The sequence below is a fragment of the Phodopus roborovskii genome, unplaced genomic scaffold (assembly GCF_943737965.1).
Source record: "Phodopus roborovskii unplaced genomic scaffold, PHOROB, whole genome shotgun sequence".
Taxonomy (NCBI): Eukaryota; Metazoa; Chordata; class Mammalia; order Rodentia; family Cricetidae; genus Phodopus; species Phodopus roborovskii.
This window is the reverse complement of record NW_026125554.1, coordinates 3,756,503-3,771,149: the sequence shown is the minus strand read 5'-3', so window position 1 is coordinate 3,771,149 and position 14,647 is coordinate 3,756,503. Positions and strand designations below refer to the sequence as shown.

The 14,647-nt window shown below is 42.2% G+C and overlaps 1 protein-coding gene across 1 annotated transcript; it reads left to right on the top strand.

Annotated features, from left to right (window-relative positions):
- The first annotated feature begins 269 nt into the window (after positions 1-269).
- Positions 270-14,227, top strand: LOC127216711 (zinc finger protein OZF). Its single transcript, XM_051177530.1, has 4 exons — positions 270-347; positions 10,023-10,149; positions 10,333-10,393; positions 12,491-14,227. Exons 1-4 carry the CDS (start codon positions 345-347, stop codon positions 13,998-14,000), a joined length of 1,701 nt encoding a protein of 566 aa, XP_051033487.1. The 5' UTR covers positions 270-344; the 3' UTR covers positions 14,001-14,227.
- Positions 14,228-14,647: the final 420 nt, after the last annotated feature.

Here is a 14,647-nt window from a genome sequence, read left to right as displayed (position 1 = left end):
TTTCCCCCAGACACGGATAGAAAGATAGGGCCTAGAGTGTGTAATTTGCTCCCTACTTGTCCTAGGAAAACTTGTGTCTCCTGTCACTAAAGCTCCAGGACCTGAGCCAAGGGCTCTCTGGCCTATCAGGATAAAGGTTATTACTTTAGTCTCTGAAGTGACCAATGAGGAGTACGCTTCTTAGGTGAGGGAATTTGCCTGACCTAGGTCTGTTTCCTTAACCCTCAACATTAGGCAAGTTGTGCTCCTAACAAGTACGTCCTAGATTCCAGTCCTAGAAATCAAAACCCACTTCACTGACAGCAGGAGCGACAGGAGGACACCAGGACACTCCGTGGCTGGAAATGGTATGTTCGGCCCGCATCTAGAATGTGGGGAGGAGGGATGCTGCACACAGAGGCTGCAGTGAAAACCGGCCTTCCAAGGCAGCTGAGTCTCCTCTGGCTCCGGATTCGATTGGGTGGTGCCGGTTCAGCATGCAGAGCCGCGGTCCTGTCTGTCACAGAGCGCTCAGTGCTGCGGCGTGCTGTGTCAGTGGGGCGCCCACAGCCCGCGGCTCTGTGGTCTGGGCTGTGTCGCCAGAAGATCTTGGGGAACCATAAGCCCTGGGAGTTGGACAGGTCCTCAAATGCGGGTGGATGAAGGTGGAGTTGCTTATGTTGGGACACTGGTTCTATAACTGCCTCGTCCTTCCCGGAAAATCCCGTCACACCACATGCAGTGTTCCAGAGCACCTGTGACTCTCAATGGAAAGGAAAGATAAAATGAGACAAACTCTTATCTCACTTGACTGAGACCGATTTATTGGAGTAGCGAGGGGCACCAACCTTTCCGGAACAAAGACTGAATGCCCTTAGGGCACCGGTCCTCAACCTTCCCAATGCTTCAGCCCTGTAATGCATTTCTTCATGTTTTGTCCCCTCCAAGCATAAAATTATTTTCCTTGCTACTTCCTGTCATTTTCCTACTGTCGTGACTCCTAAGGTAAATATCTGGTATGCAGGATATCTGATAGGGGGCCCCTGTGCCCTTCCACCCCTAAGGGTTCAAGACTCAGGTTTTGAGAAACTACATGAGAAGATGTGAGGGACTTGTATATGCAGAAAGGTAGCCATCAAGAAGTTACTTTTTTTTTTTTTTTTTTTTTTTTTTTTTGGTTTGACCAGGAGCAGAGTGGGGCTGCTTTCTAGAAAGATATATTGAGCTGCAGGAGAAGAGGTACCTGGGCAGGCTCATACTGAGCAGTTTCATGGTTAGGCTATTGCCAGCACAGCCTGTCTCAATTCCTCATGGCCTGAGGCTTTTAAACAACCTGCATTTAAGCTGCATTTAAGGTGGGGAAAAACCAAGCTTTTGTGGACACTTTATATTTACCTTCCCTTCCTAAGGGAATACTGGCTTTTGTCTATATGCCAAGCTTTAGGAAAATAAATTTCTTGGGAGCAGTCAGTGTGTGTGTGTGTGTGTGTGTGTGTGTGTGTGTGTGTGTCAGCCCTCTAGCTTGATAGAGGGTTTGAACACTGGGTGAGGTGGGGAGGGTGGGTGGGTGGTCCATTGTTTCAGTGTCTTTTTTTTTTCTTAATAATTTTCTGAGTTTATTTATCTTTTCAAGCAAACGAATACTTTTATTAACATGTAAGATTTTATTTTTCAAATATGGTAGGGGTTGCTTCTCAGGTCTGCTACTCAATACACTTATAGCTTGACTACATATGAACCTTGAGGACTCCTCTTCCTCGAAGTTTAGGGTCCATTGCAGATAGTTCCAAGTTTTCCTTCCCAGCCCACAAAGGGCATGGAAAGTATCTTTCATTTTATGCCCAGGATCTCCTCAAATATATGGGGATAAAATACCAACTGGCACAGACTAACAAGAGCTCACCTCCCATTCTGGATTCCATTTCATATAGAAATGAGTTAGGCTGTCCAAACAAACTCACCAGACAGGTTACAATAGATAGTGGAGCGCATAAAATTTAAATTTTGCACAAAATACATCTCTCCTCCTTTGGTCTTACACAGAAATCAAAGCCCCTCCTCCCCCAATAGAAATGATACTTTTCTCCGACCCTTCTCCCAGGTCATCAGTCTTAGCCATGTAAGGCCCATCCGCAGTCCCAGGTGAAGTCTGGTCCCTTCTTCCACCATCGATGCAAGGAGTGGTCTTCTAGAAGTTTCAGTGTCTTTAGACTATCCTAAGTTCTATCAGGCAGGGCATGGTGTCAGAATTTATTGACTACTCAAATTCATCAGCATTGATGGTAGTGGTGATGGTGATTTGCCAAATAAGCCTGACTTTGCTTCCTACCTGGGCAGTGGCAATGCAAGTGCTTTTATTCCAGTATTCTAACTTGTTTGTGTTTTGAGACTGAGTCTCACAATGTAGTATTTCCTGGTCTGGAACTCAATATATATATATATTGAGTTGATGAAAGATCTGCCTGACTGGCCCCTGGTGCTAAAAGGTAATGTGCCACCAAGCTTGGCCTTTTATCCCAAATTTGTTGTTATTTGTTTGTTTATTGAAAGACATAGGCCTGTACCTATGTAGGTAGAGGAGGTTGGCATTGAACTCACAGAGATGCCTGGCTGTGCCTCCCAGGTACTGGGATGAATGATGTGCACAACCATACCTGCCCCTTTGATCCCAGTTTGAATCACTAACATTAACCAGCAGATCATACATTGACATGCCACACAATGATAGACAGCTCAGGTCACAGAATGGCTAGCAAATGGTTTTAAAGAGACCACAGAGATCAGAGTCTGTCCTGAAGTCACCAGCAGAGAGCTGGGCTGAACCCAAGGGGAAGTCTGAAGGGACCAGATGAGAAGTCTCAGCAGCAGGTGTGGAGATGCAGAGGCTGTTGGATGGTTGGTTTGAAGTGGGCTGAGTGTTTGGCCATGAAGAAAGTGCTGGAGCAAGGTTGGGGTGGGACATGGTTAGCAAGGAGTTCAGAAGTTTCCTGGCTTTGACACCTGACCCTGCCATGACTCATGCTGGCCACACGTTGGCCTTTCAGTCTCAGGTAAGGGGTTCCATCAGTGTGGATCAAAAGCTCCCACCTCTGGCATATCTGGTATGATTTGGTATATTTTCAGGTGGTGTTACTGACATAGGTAATGGCTCTTGGTGTGCTGGCAGATGATGGGTGTTTACTCAGGTAAACAAGCTGTTCTTCTGTAAACAGAGTCCCTTTCCTGATCCGGATACTGTGTACAAATCAGATCAAGATTGCAGGCTAAGCTCTGCACAGAGGTGATAATCTGCACAAGAGTAACCAGGAGCAGTCCCCGCCCACTCTCCCCTCATTGTCTCTAGGAGTGTCACAGAGTTTGCTCTCAATTCTATCATCTTTTCCCTTGGGCCCAGAATTCTTAGGAATCTCTGACATTCCAAGTGTTTCTGATATTGTCAAACTCACTGAAAAGGGATGGATGAGTGGACTTGGCCTCTCATAATTGTCTCTTTTCTTAGTTTTTGTTTGTTTTGGGTTTTTTGTTTTGTTTTGTTCTTTGAAACAGGGTTTCTCTATGGTACAGCCCTAGATTTCCTGGAACTCACTTTGTAGACCAAGCTGACCTTGAATTCACAGAGATTGCCTGCCTCTGCTGGGACTAAAGGTGTGCACCACTTTTACCTTTACCTGGATTTTTTACATATTTTACATTTTTTTTACACTTTTTACATTTTACGTTTTACATTTTTTATATTTACCTAGATTTTTTTCTAAATGTTTTAAGATGCAAATCTGTGATAGAGCTAGGCCAAGGAGTGTTGCAATAAGGAGCAAGCCCCTAGTGGTAGGTCCTCAGGCTTCTCTAGAGTTAGCTGAAGAAGGTTGTTCTCTCTTAGGGTAGAGGAAACAGTGCTAAATATGGGTAAACAGAAGGAAAGAGATGGTGGGGATCTGGTAAGATAGAGAGTATCATTCCCATCAGCTGCTTCATCAGAAAGCAGTTTTCTCTGAGGCCATCCTGTCTTTGGGGTTATGATGAGGAACAGGCAGCTTTAGGATCAGACTGGGTGTTGGTCAGTGATCCCTGGCCTAGAGCATGAAGAAAACAAAAACAAAATCTACTTAGTTAAGTATTGTCTGTCTTCTGATCAGTTTAGGTGTTTACTGTTGAAGCTAAAAGTTTGTATTTGCAAAGCCCTGTTGTGATTGAAAACAATGGATTAGGAAGGGTGTTTGCAATACATGTTGTCCCACATTAGAAACACAGAATCAGCAGATAATAATACATGGAGTTGCCACCTGTAGGAGGTGCTGGGATTTGAACCTGGGTCAGAGAGCAGCAAGCTTCTTAACCACTGAGCCATCTCTGCAGCCCAAAGACCTATCTCTTAGAACAGTGATTTCAGTTTTTGTTAAGCATGCAAAGCTCTTGTCTTTCCCTAGTAGGAAAAACGAGCACATCCTGTTTTTCTTTCCCTGGTGCTTTCTCTGAGTTAGCAGATACTTTCAGCGAAGCAACTTACTATCCAGCTTCAGAAATAGCTTTGTTCTTGTGTCTATAATCACTTCCCCTGTACCTTTTAGAATATCCCTTTTTTTATTTTTCTTGTAATAATTCTTTTTCATTTTTATGGCTAAGTGCTCCAGAGTCTCTCACTCACTGTACAATTGTTCAGCAATTCCTGAACATGGGGGATGCCCTGGAGTGTAGTTTTTATACCCAAAGTCACTCCATTGCAGAGAAGTGATCTTCCCTCTCTTGGTAGGTATCATTTGCAAATAGCTGCTGGATTAGAAGTAGGACACTGTGCATCCTTGTTCTCCATGCTGTAATCTTTTCTGGCTTAGACCTGTGCAGATCTTGTGCATGCTGTCGCAGTCTCTCCGAGTTCATGTGTCCATCATCAGTCCTGTTGTGTCTGGAAGACGTAGGTTCCTTGACGTCCAGTATCTTTGGCTCTTTAAAAAACAAGTTTTTCCACCTTCTCTTCTGTATAGATCCCTGAGCCTTGAGAAGGAGGGAGTTTGAGTCCATGTTTTCTGTGTATTTTTTTATTGTTTGTTTGGTTTTGATTTCCCCCCTTTTTTTGCTAAAGAGAGAAAGAGACATAAAGTTGGATGGATAGGGAGTTGAAAAGGCTCTGAAAGGAGTTGTTGAGGGGGGAAAGAATATGATCAGAATGTATTATATGAAAAATTAAAAGATTTATTTTTATTTATATGTATGTTTGTGGTGTGTGTCTGTCTATCTGCCTGCCTCCGTGTCTGCCTGCACATGTGTGTAGGTTCCCAAGGAGTCCAGAAGAGGGTGTTGGATGGCTGTCATTAGAGTTATGGACAGTTAAGCCACTCTGTATGAGTGCTGAGAAACCAAGTCTGATCAGTTAGAAAAGCAACAAGCCCTTTCAGCCAATGAGCCATCTTTCTTGTCCCTGAAATACCCTTATTTTTCTTAAAGATGTATTTACTCTGTGTGTGTGTGGTTTTTTTGAGACAGAGTTTCTCTGTAACAGCCTTGGCTATCCTATAACTCACTTTGCACCAGGCTGGCTTCAAACTCACAGAGCTCCTCCTGCTGAGCTTAAAGGTATGTGCCACCACGACTAATGTTATTTTAATTTTTAATGACATGTATGTTTGTGTCTTTGTGTAAGCATGTGCACATGAGTGTGGGTGCCCAAATAGGTAAGAGGCATTTTATCCCTCTGGAGCTGGAGTTACAGGCAGTTGTGAGTTGCCTGTATGGGTCTGGAATTGATCTCAGGTCCTTTGGTGGAGCAACAAGGTTCTTAAACACTGGGTTCTCTCCAGCTCCTATTTGTCTTTTATACCTATAAGACAAACATTTTTAAAACTTCTTTCAAATAGTTTGTTTTGTTTATGAGTTCTTTACCTGCATGAATGTCTTTGCACCGTGTGTGCAGTCCCCTTGGAACCAGAAGAGAGCATGGGAGCTGGAGTTAGGTACCATACGAGTAGTTGTTTAGCAGCAGTGTTGATAAATGAATCATGGAGTACAAAAAAACCCAGGTTGGAGTTTATTAGGAAGGGGGCTTGAACGAAGGAGCTGTGGCGATCGATTGAGAAAGGAATTGAAGTGAGTGAGTGAGCAGGCTAAAAGGGGACCTTTGCGCATGCGTGCAGAGCCTTATGCAGCCACACAATGTGTTAGATATGGTGTAGCCGCACAGTACATTACATGGTGATGTACAACTGTGGAACCACTGGGCTAAGTGTCTGCCTGAATGCCAGTAGGCGCATCCTGCCAGCTTACAGAAGTGGGGCAGCATAATGCCTGGATCCTAACATTCCCACCTTTTTTATTATTCTCACCTTTATTTAAAAGGTGAGGAATTAAAGGAGATACCAGGTGGGGCAGGGATGTGGGCACTGGGTTATCAAGATTGCCTCCATTGACTTAGGGGACATTGATCATCTTTGGGTGCTGGCCATGTCTTGGGGTAGCTGGTGGTTTCACTGCTGTCCAGACCATGTGGAACATCCGGTTTTTCTTGGACCTGTCCAGATGCTGTCAGAGCAGAAGATAAAGTTAAATTTAGGGGGAAAAAAATTCTTAGGTCCTGGTAATTGAGGGAGAGGGCTGTCAAGACCAGGGAAAGGCCATGGAAAGGTGGAGAGGCTTTGCCTGTTGATTGACACTATTCTGGAGTGCATCTGACCTGTTTGGAAGTGAATCCAAGTCAACTTCCTGGAACTTACAAGGACTTTTTGAGTTTGTCACATTAGCATTTCCACTGTTTGTAATTTGTATTGAAGTCCACTTGTGTACTCACATACTGGTAGTATTTTGCTAGATTAATAGCTTATCAGGACTTTATCAATTAATGTTAAGACTATGAACTTAGGAGTCTTTATACTGTGTGTGTGTGTGTGTGTGAGAGAGAGAGAGAGAGAGAGAGAGAGAGAGAGAGAGAGAGAGAGAGAGAGAGAGAGGAAGGACCTGGAACATGTTTCACTCTTTGAACATCTAAAATCACTTTTTCTTATTACCAATTAGATTTTTATCTTTTTAAAAGATTTTATTTATTTTTAATGTATGAGTGCTCCATCTGCATGTACTCCTTTATTCTAGAAGGGAGCACCAGATTTCATTATAAATGGTTATGAATCACCATGTGGTCATTGGGAATTGAACTCAGGACCTCTGGAAGAGCAGCAAGTGTTCTTAGCCACTGAGCCATCTCTCCAACCCTAGCTTTTTAGCTTTACATAAGCAAACCTTAAAGCACCTGTTCCTTCCCCTATCATCATGGCATCAACTTAACACTTGAGAGACACAGGTGGTTGGTTTCTGAGGGCTGATAATAGTAAAGCATTGTATTAAAATCTGTTTTGTGGGTCTTGTTTTTGAGTCTAGGGTGTGGATATATCTGGGATATTATCTCTTACCACCCAGGCATGTTTGATAGTCTTGCACCTCCAGCTCTGTGGCTCACAGCTGGTAGTCCTGTAACAACAGGTAATTGGTATTGATTAGAAGCTTTGAGTAAGTCATTGGGGATACATGGAGAGGAGATTGATGAAGCAGGGTATAATTAGTAGAAACAGGAGAACATGGACCAGTCCGGGGCCAGTTGGGGTAGGAAGAGAGATCAGAAAGGAGAGCATATGGAGTTCCCAGAGAGCATATGGAGTTCCCAATCTGGCAGAGTACTGTTGTGGAGTGAAGCCTCATTCTTCTGAAACTGGAGGGTTGACTTCAGTGTCCTTTGAAACTTAAGATAGCAGGGCCTTGTTGGAGTTGCTCCACCTCAAGGATGAGCTTGAGTTAAAGGGGTAAAGGATTTGAGATGAGTGTTGGAGAGATGGGCTCAGTGGGTAAGAACCAATACTATTCTTTTAGAAGGCTCAGATTCAGTTCCCAGTATCCACATGGCAATTCAAAAGTACCTGGAACTTCTGCTCTGGAGAAATCCAATGTCTGGCTTGCTTGGGCACCTGTACTCAAGTACACTAAAACCATATACATACTCATAATTTAAAATAAAATAAAATGGCAATTTGAATCATATTTGCAGCATTAATGTTGATCATATTCATTGCCAAAGCATAAAATTTAAAAAAAAAAAAAAAAAAAACGAGTTTGAGATGAGGTAAGTGATTCCAATGAGGAAAGCCTTCAAGCTTAGCAGCTGTTGGAGTTATAAGAATTATTTTTGAAGGGGGCATGCCATTTAGGGAAAAAAGGGTGAGGGGCATTGCTCTGGATAAGAGAGAAGGACCAGATTCCTGATGTTGGAGATGGACAGGGGTTGGTACATGGTCAGGTAGGGTGTAGTCAGAAAGTTCCATAAGAGATGATACAGTAATGGAATGAGTAGGTGATCAAGGAGAGGTGAGGGTTTAGGTGAGAGACCAGGGTTAGAACCAGCTACCTATACATGACTTCAAAGGGCAAGATGGAAAAGGGGTCATAGGGGGAGAGCCTGGAGCTTGAAAAGAGTCAGCAGCAAGAGCTTTACCCAGTCAAGGTAGAGTTCCTGTGACATTTTAACAAGTGTTTTTTAAGGAACACTTAGTTCATTCTACCTATCCTAAGAACTAGGGGTGATATGGGGTGAGAAAATGCCAAGAGATGTTGAGAGCTTTAGATAGGGTTTGGGAGACCTGAAAAGTGAACTCAAGACCATTGAATGGGTAGAAGTTAGAAAGGTCCCATAAAACTCAGGATCTAAAAAACAGTTAGGCAGCCAATTTGAGTTGTTGTCTAGGGGAAATTTGGGCAATTTTATAATACAGAGGCAAGTGAGTCTAGAAGCCTTTACCTGTAGCATTAAGTGTGGAGGTTTTAGATTTTTCTAGAAGACATCCCAGAGGAGTGGATGGACTTGCACTTGTTGTCAGCTTGTTTCCCATGAGTGAGGCAGAAAGATCCAATGGCTTTTGAGGTTTTTTGGGGGAGGGTAGTTTTGTTTGTTTGTTTGTTTTTGAGACACGGTTTCTCAGTGTCACTTTGGAGCCTGTTCTGGAACTAGATCAGGCTTGTCTCGACTCACAGAGATCCACCTGCCTCTGCCTCCCAAGTGCTGGGGTTAAAGGTGTGTAGCAATGAAAAAAGACTCAGTCATGGGAAATTTCGGCAGGTGATTGTCATGAAAGGGGCCAGTTGTAGCCTTGAAGGTGGTAGCTAGATGTACCACAGTTTCCAAGAACATCAGGCAGAACTTTGGGCAATCAACTGTCATTCCTGTGGATCCAGGGAGTGTTTACACCAACCAGTAGGATGGGATCTCACCAATTGTAGCCATTGTTATGTGGAGTAGCCCAGCAGATGGGTAGTTGGAAAGTGGGCTGTCATTCGGGTCATGCAGGGTTCCCTTGTGCCTCAGACCGACCTCCCATGGGTGGGCAGGAGGGACTATGTAGAGAGCCTGGCAGACTCATGACACCAAAAGTAGTTTAGTGGCAGGAGCCATACGTGAATCACAAAGTACAACAAATCCATGTGGGAGTATATTAGGAAGATTGGGTGGAAGGGGGAGGCAGGGGATGTGAAAGAGGGACTGGGAAAGGGACTGAAGAGAGAGTGAGAGGCAGGCAGAGCTATCTTAAAGGGAAGCTTTGAACACTTCTACAGAGCCTTATGCAGCCACACAATGCTTTGTGTAGCCATGCAGTGTATGATGTAGCTGCACAGGGCATTACTTAAGCTTTGCTTAAATTATCTAGTTTATCTTTTGCCTCTAGGCTTTTACCTTTTTCTATTTCTGTATATCTTTTCTTCTTATTCCATGTCGGCTGTGTGTGGCTGGGTGCCTGGCCCCTGACATCCTCCTCTCCCTGTTCTATCTTGCTCCTTCTTCTATTATTCTCTCTGCTTACCAGCCCCACGTGCCCTTTCTCCTACATTGATATTGGCTGTTCAGCTCTTTATTAGATGATCAGGTGTTTTAAACAGGCAAAGAATCACAGCTTCACAGAGTTAGGCAAATAAGACATAAAGGAATGCAGTACATCTTTGCATCAATCTAACAAATGTTCCACACCATACACAAATGTAACACACTTTAAAATAAAATAATTACATGTGTGTGCTTTTAGGAGTCAGTGAGCTTTGAGGATGTGGCTGTAAAGTTCACCCAGGAGGAGTGGGCTATGATGGATCCATCCCAGAAGAAGCTGTACAAGGATGTGATGCAGGAAACCTTGAGGAACCTGACTTCTCTAGGTACACATGAGCATGGCCCTTTTAGTCCATCACAGGACAAGTGTTGATGTATGAATTGGATTATAGAAAGGGGAATGGGGGTGAATATGTCAGGTGGAATCACTTATACCTTCTATTTAGTTGTTATCTAATATTTTTCTGTTACTAATGTGTCTTGACTATTTCTATTATTCTATATTTTAGAAAACAAGTTGAAAAACCAGAAGATTGTAAATGAATATGAAGATCTCTGGAGAAAACTAAGGTAATTTGATTCCCAAGAGATAGCAATATTCCAGAGTACTGGTATACAAGAACATTTTACAAAGTAGTAAAAGATGCATTCGATATCCAGCATCAAACCATTATCATATCAAGAAAATTTTTCCTAAAATGCATGTCTTAAACATCAGCACTAGAAGATGCCAAATGTTGCAGTCTTGAGAACAACTAGAATATGATAATGTCACATGCAATGTGTCATCATAGTTCATATATACAAACTTCATGCCATACAGAGTGTCTTAGTTTCTTTTGTATTGCTGGGCTGAAGTCCATGAGCCAAAGCAACTTGGAGTAGAAAGGGTTAATTTCACCTTGTAGTTTGAAGTCCATCATCAAGGGAAGTCAGGACATAAACTCAAACAAGAAGCTCTGGGCATGAATTAACGGCAGAGGCTATAGAGGAATGCTGCTTATTGTCTTGTTCCCCATGACTTGCTCAGTTTGTTTTCTTATATGCTTCATGATCCCCTTCCCAGGAATGGCACAGCCCTCAGTGGACACTTTCACATTGATTATCAATCATGAAAATGCTCCACAGGCTTGCTTACAACCCAGTTTAAGGGGGACATTTTCTCAACTTAAAGTTTTATTAAGATTGTGTCAAGCTGACAAAATACTAACCAGCAAAATTGATTCCTTGTCTTCACTACATGGAAACACCTCAGTATTAACCATAACCTGTCCTTTCTGGTTGTCTACAAGATATCATGTTACTATTGTATCACAATTTAAAATAAAACAGTTTTAAATAATTTCAACAGTTAAAAAATCCAAGTTCTCCTTACAAACTCAGTGTTTCTTTCCCAAGTCAATAGTTACCGAACTGTGGGCCCCTGCAGTATTTAAAAAATAATAATAAGCTATGTACTTTCTTACGAGTGTGCCACATCTGGAACTGACATGCCATCTCCTGGGTTCCCAAGTTCTTGGGAGCTCCACTTCCCAACTCTGTTACTAGCAGCACATGCAGATAGCCTTCAGGCTCAGGCCAGTTCCACATCATCACATACCACCCTGGGTAGTTGTCCTACCCTCCTGGGATCACCAATATGATGTGGTGTCCACTGTAACTGAGGCTCCGTTTTCTTTTATGTACACAGAGCTAAGGCTTTATTTGACTTAAGTGTTCTGGTCACAGTGTATCATTAAGGGAAGCCAAAGCTGGAACTCAAGGTAGGACAGGGGCCCAGAGACAGGGACTGTAACAAAGACTGTGGGGGAAACTCCTTACTGACTTGCTCTCCAGGGCTTTCTCAGACTGTTTTCTTATAAAATCAGGACCAGCTGGTGCCTGGGAGCAATACCACCCCCATTTGGCTAGTCTCTCCCATAGTGATGATTGATAATAAAAATGCCTTCACAGATTTAACTAAAGACAATCTAGACAATCTAAATGAGTCATTTTCTCAGCTGAGAGTACTCCTCAAAGATAATTCTACATTGTGTCAAGTGACAGAAAACTAACCAGAGCAAAACTGATCATTTCAAATAGTATTCAGGGGACCAAAAATTACCTAGCTGATATTAGGGCTGGCCTTGCGATCATAATGGCCTGAGTTCAATTTCCAGAACTCACATAAAACAACACATATCTGTAATCCCTGTACTGCTAAGAGAGACCCTGCTTCACTGACATGGAAGGAAACAGTACTCCTGAAAGCTGTCCTGAGCTCCTCCATGTACCATAGTACACACGCACACTCACAAACACAGTAAATGAGCACATTGATTTATCCACAAGCCATGGGAACAAGTTGAAAGTTGTCAGTTTATTTCATGCACATGCAAGTATTTACAAAAACAAACTAAACAGGTTATTTTAATTGATACCATTGTACATCCACATAAGATTGTGGATTGAAGTTTGTGTTGAAATTCTTGTGAATATTTAATGTTCTCAAGGAGACATACCCCACCATTCATGAGTACTATTGTTTCTATTGTAGCTGTCCTCAAGTGGTCTTGGAAAGCACAATAGTTCAAGCATGTTACAAAGTTCTTCCCAGCATGAAACCAACATTTCTTTTGTGCAATCCTTAATAAAGTCTTAGTCATGTACTCTTCATTTGTTTTGCAGCAGCCAACTGGTAGAGCAATTCTATGTTTGTAAAGAAAATCTTCAATGTACAGAAATCTTCAGTTGTATTCCAGAGCTTTCTGTGAACCTGAAATCTTGTCCAGGACTTGCCACATGTGAAAAGCATGTGTGTGGAGAAGGAAGCATTGACCATTCATCTCCAGTTATGCCCCTGAACCACAAGATAGGACACAAACCTCATGAAGTCCAGGAATGTGGACAGAAGTTGTATAAACATAAGGAATTTGATGATAGCCCTAGTTCTCCTCTGTCCCTTCAGATGCATAAAAGTGCTCACCCTGGAGATAAACCTTTTAAAAGTAGAGCCTGCAAAGAAGACCGTCTATCTATCCAATCTAGTCATAGTCAAAGGAATGAAGAATATGACCATGCAAAAAAATCTTACATTTGCAAGCAATATGGAGAAGGCTTCACCCATCCCAGTCCTTTACAAAGACATGAAAAGAGTCACAGTGTTAAGAAGCCCTATGTGTGTGAACTGTGTGGGAAAGGCTTTGCTCGGTTTGGTAACCTTTTAAGACATCAAACAACTGACACAGGTGAGAATCCTTTTCTGCCTAATCATTATGGGAGAACTTTTTCTCATTCTGCTTGCCTTCGAAGACGTATGGGAATTCACAGTAGTGAGAAGCCCTATGTGTGTGAGCAGTGTGGGAAAACTTTCCTTGATTCTACTTACTTTCGAATACACAGAAGGATCCACACTGGTGTAAAACCATACGTATGTAAGCAATGTGGGAAAGCCTTCACTGCTTCTCGTTACCTTAAATCACATGAACTGACTCACACTCGGGAAAAATCTTACGTATGTAAGCAATGTGGGAATTCCTTCACGTTTTGGTATCAGTTTCAGAAGCATAAAGTAATTCACAGTGGTGTGAATCCCTATGTTTGTAAGCATTGTGGAAAAGGCTTTACTTATTCCAGCTCCCTAAAAACACATGAAAGAATTCACACTGGTCAGAAGCCCTATGTGTGTAAGCACTGTGGGAAAACCTTTGGTAGTTCTGGTAACCTTAAAAGACATGGAAGTACTCACACTGGAGAGAGACTCTATATATGCAAGCAATGTGGGAAATCTTTCAATAATCACAGTTCCTTCCAATTCCATAAAAGAATGCATACTGGAGAGAACCCCTACAAGTGTAAGCAGTGTGGAAAGGATTTAGCTTCTTCATCATCCCTTCAGAGCCATGAAAGGAATCACTCTGGAGAGAAGCCCTATGTGTGTTTGCAATGTGGGAAAGCTTTCAGTTCTGACAGTTCTCTTCGAAAACATAAAATAATGCATAGTGAAGAAAAACCCTATGAATGCAAGCAATGTGGGAAGGCTTTTCGTCGATTTTTTGAGGTTCGAGTCCATGAACGAATCCACAATAGTGAGAGACCCTATCAATGTAAGACTTGTGGGAGAGGCTTTTCCAGTTCAACTCATTTGCGAAGACATGCACCAGTTCATAGTAGAGCAAATAAGGATGTTTGCAAATAGCATGAGAAAGTCTTCTCTTGTGTAGTTCTCAAGAAATCAAACAACATGGAACAACTTAGGCTATCAATATGGGAAAATGTCAAACGATTGTAGAGAAACTATTCTTTTGAATCCATGTGGATTTTAGTATCTATAGATAGCATTTAGTTCTTAGGGGTCCTCAAAAGACACAGTGGTAGTCATTTTGAGGAGAAACACTTCATATATAACTTGCTGGTTTGACTAAGAATGCTTCAAATATATTTATATATTTGAATGTTCAATTGCCAGGGAGTAGAAGTGTTGGAAAGAATTATAATAATTAGAAGGTGTGGCCTTGTTAAAGGAAGTGTGACACTGGTAGTGGGCTTTGAAGTTTCAAAAGCTTGTGCCAGATCCAGTCACTCTTTCTCTGTCTGCTTATAGTTCAGGGTGGAGCTCTCAGCTACTGCTCAAGTACACAGTCCCAGCCATGAAATAATGGACTAAGTCTCTGAAACTTAAAAAAAAAAAAAAAGCCCCCAATTAAATGATTTGTCTTATAAGAGCTACCCTCTTCACAGCAATTGAACAGTGACTAAGACATGCAGAGAATCTTATAAATCTTTCAGTCATCCTTTTATAATAATGAAAGAACTCACTGAGGGTATTAAAGTTTAGAATTTATG

What these genes read in the sequence shown, in the direction of transcription:
- LOC127216711 (XM_051177530.1), top strand. An exon ending in GAGGAACCTGACTTCTCTAG is followed by an intron (nt 10,150 to 10,332) that starts GTACACATGAGC and finishes TCTATATTTTAG; the next exon opens with AAAACAAGTTGAAAAACCAG. An exon ending in GATCTCTGGAGAAAACTAAG is followed by an intron (nt 10,394 to 12,490) that starts GTAATTTGATTC and finishes TTTGTTTTGCAG; the next exon opens with CAGCCAACTGGTAGAGCAAT.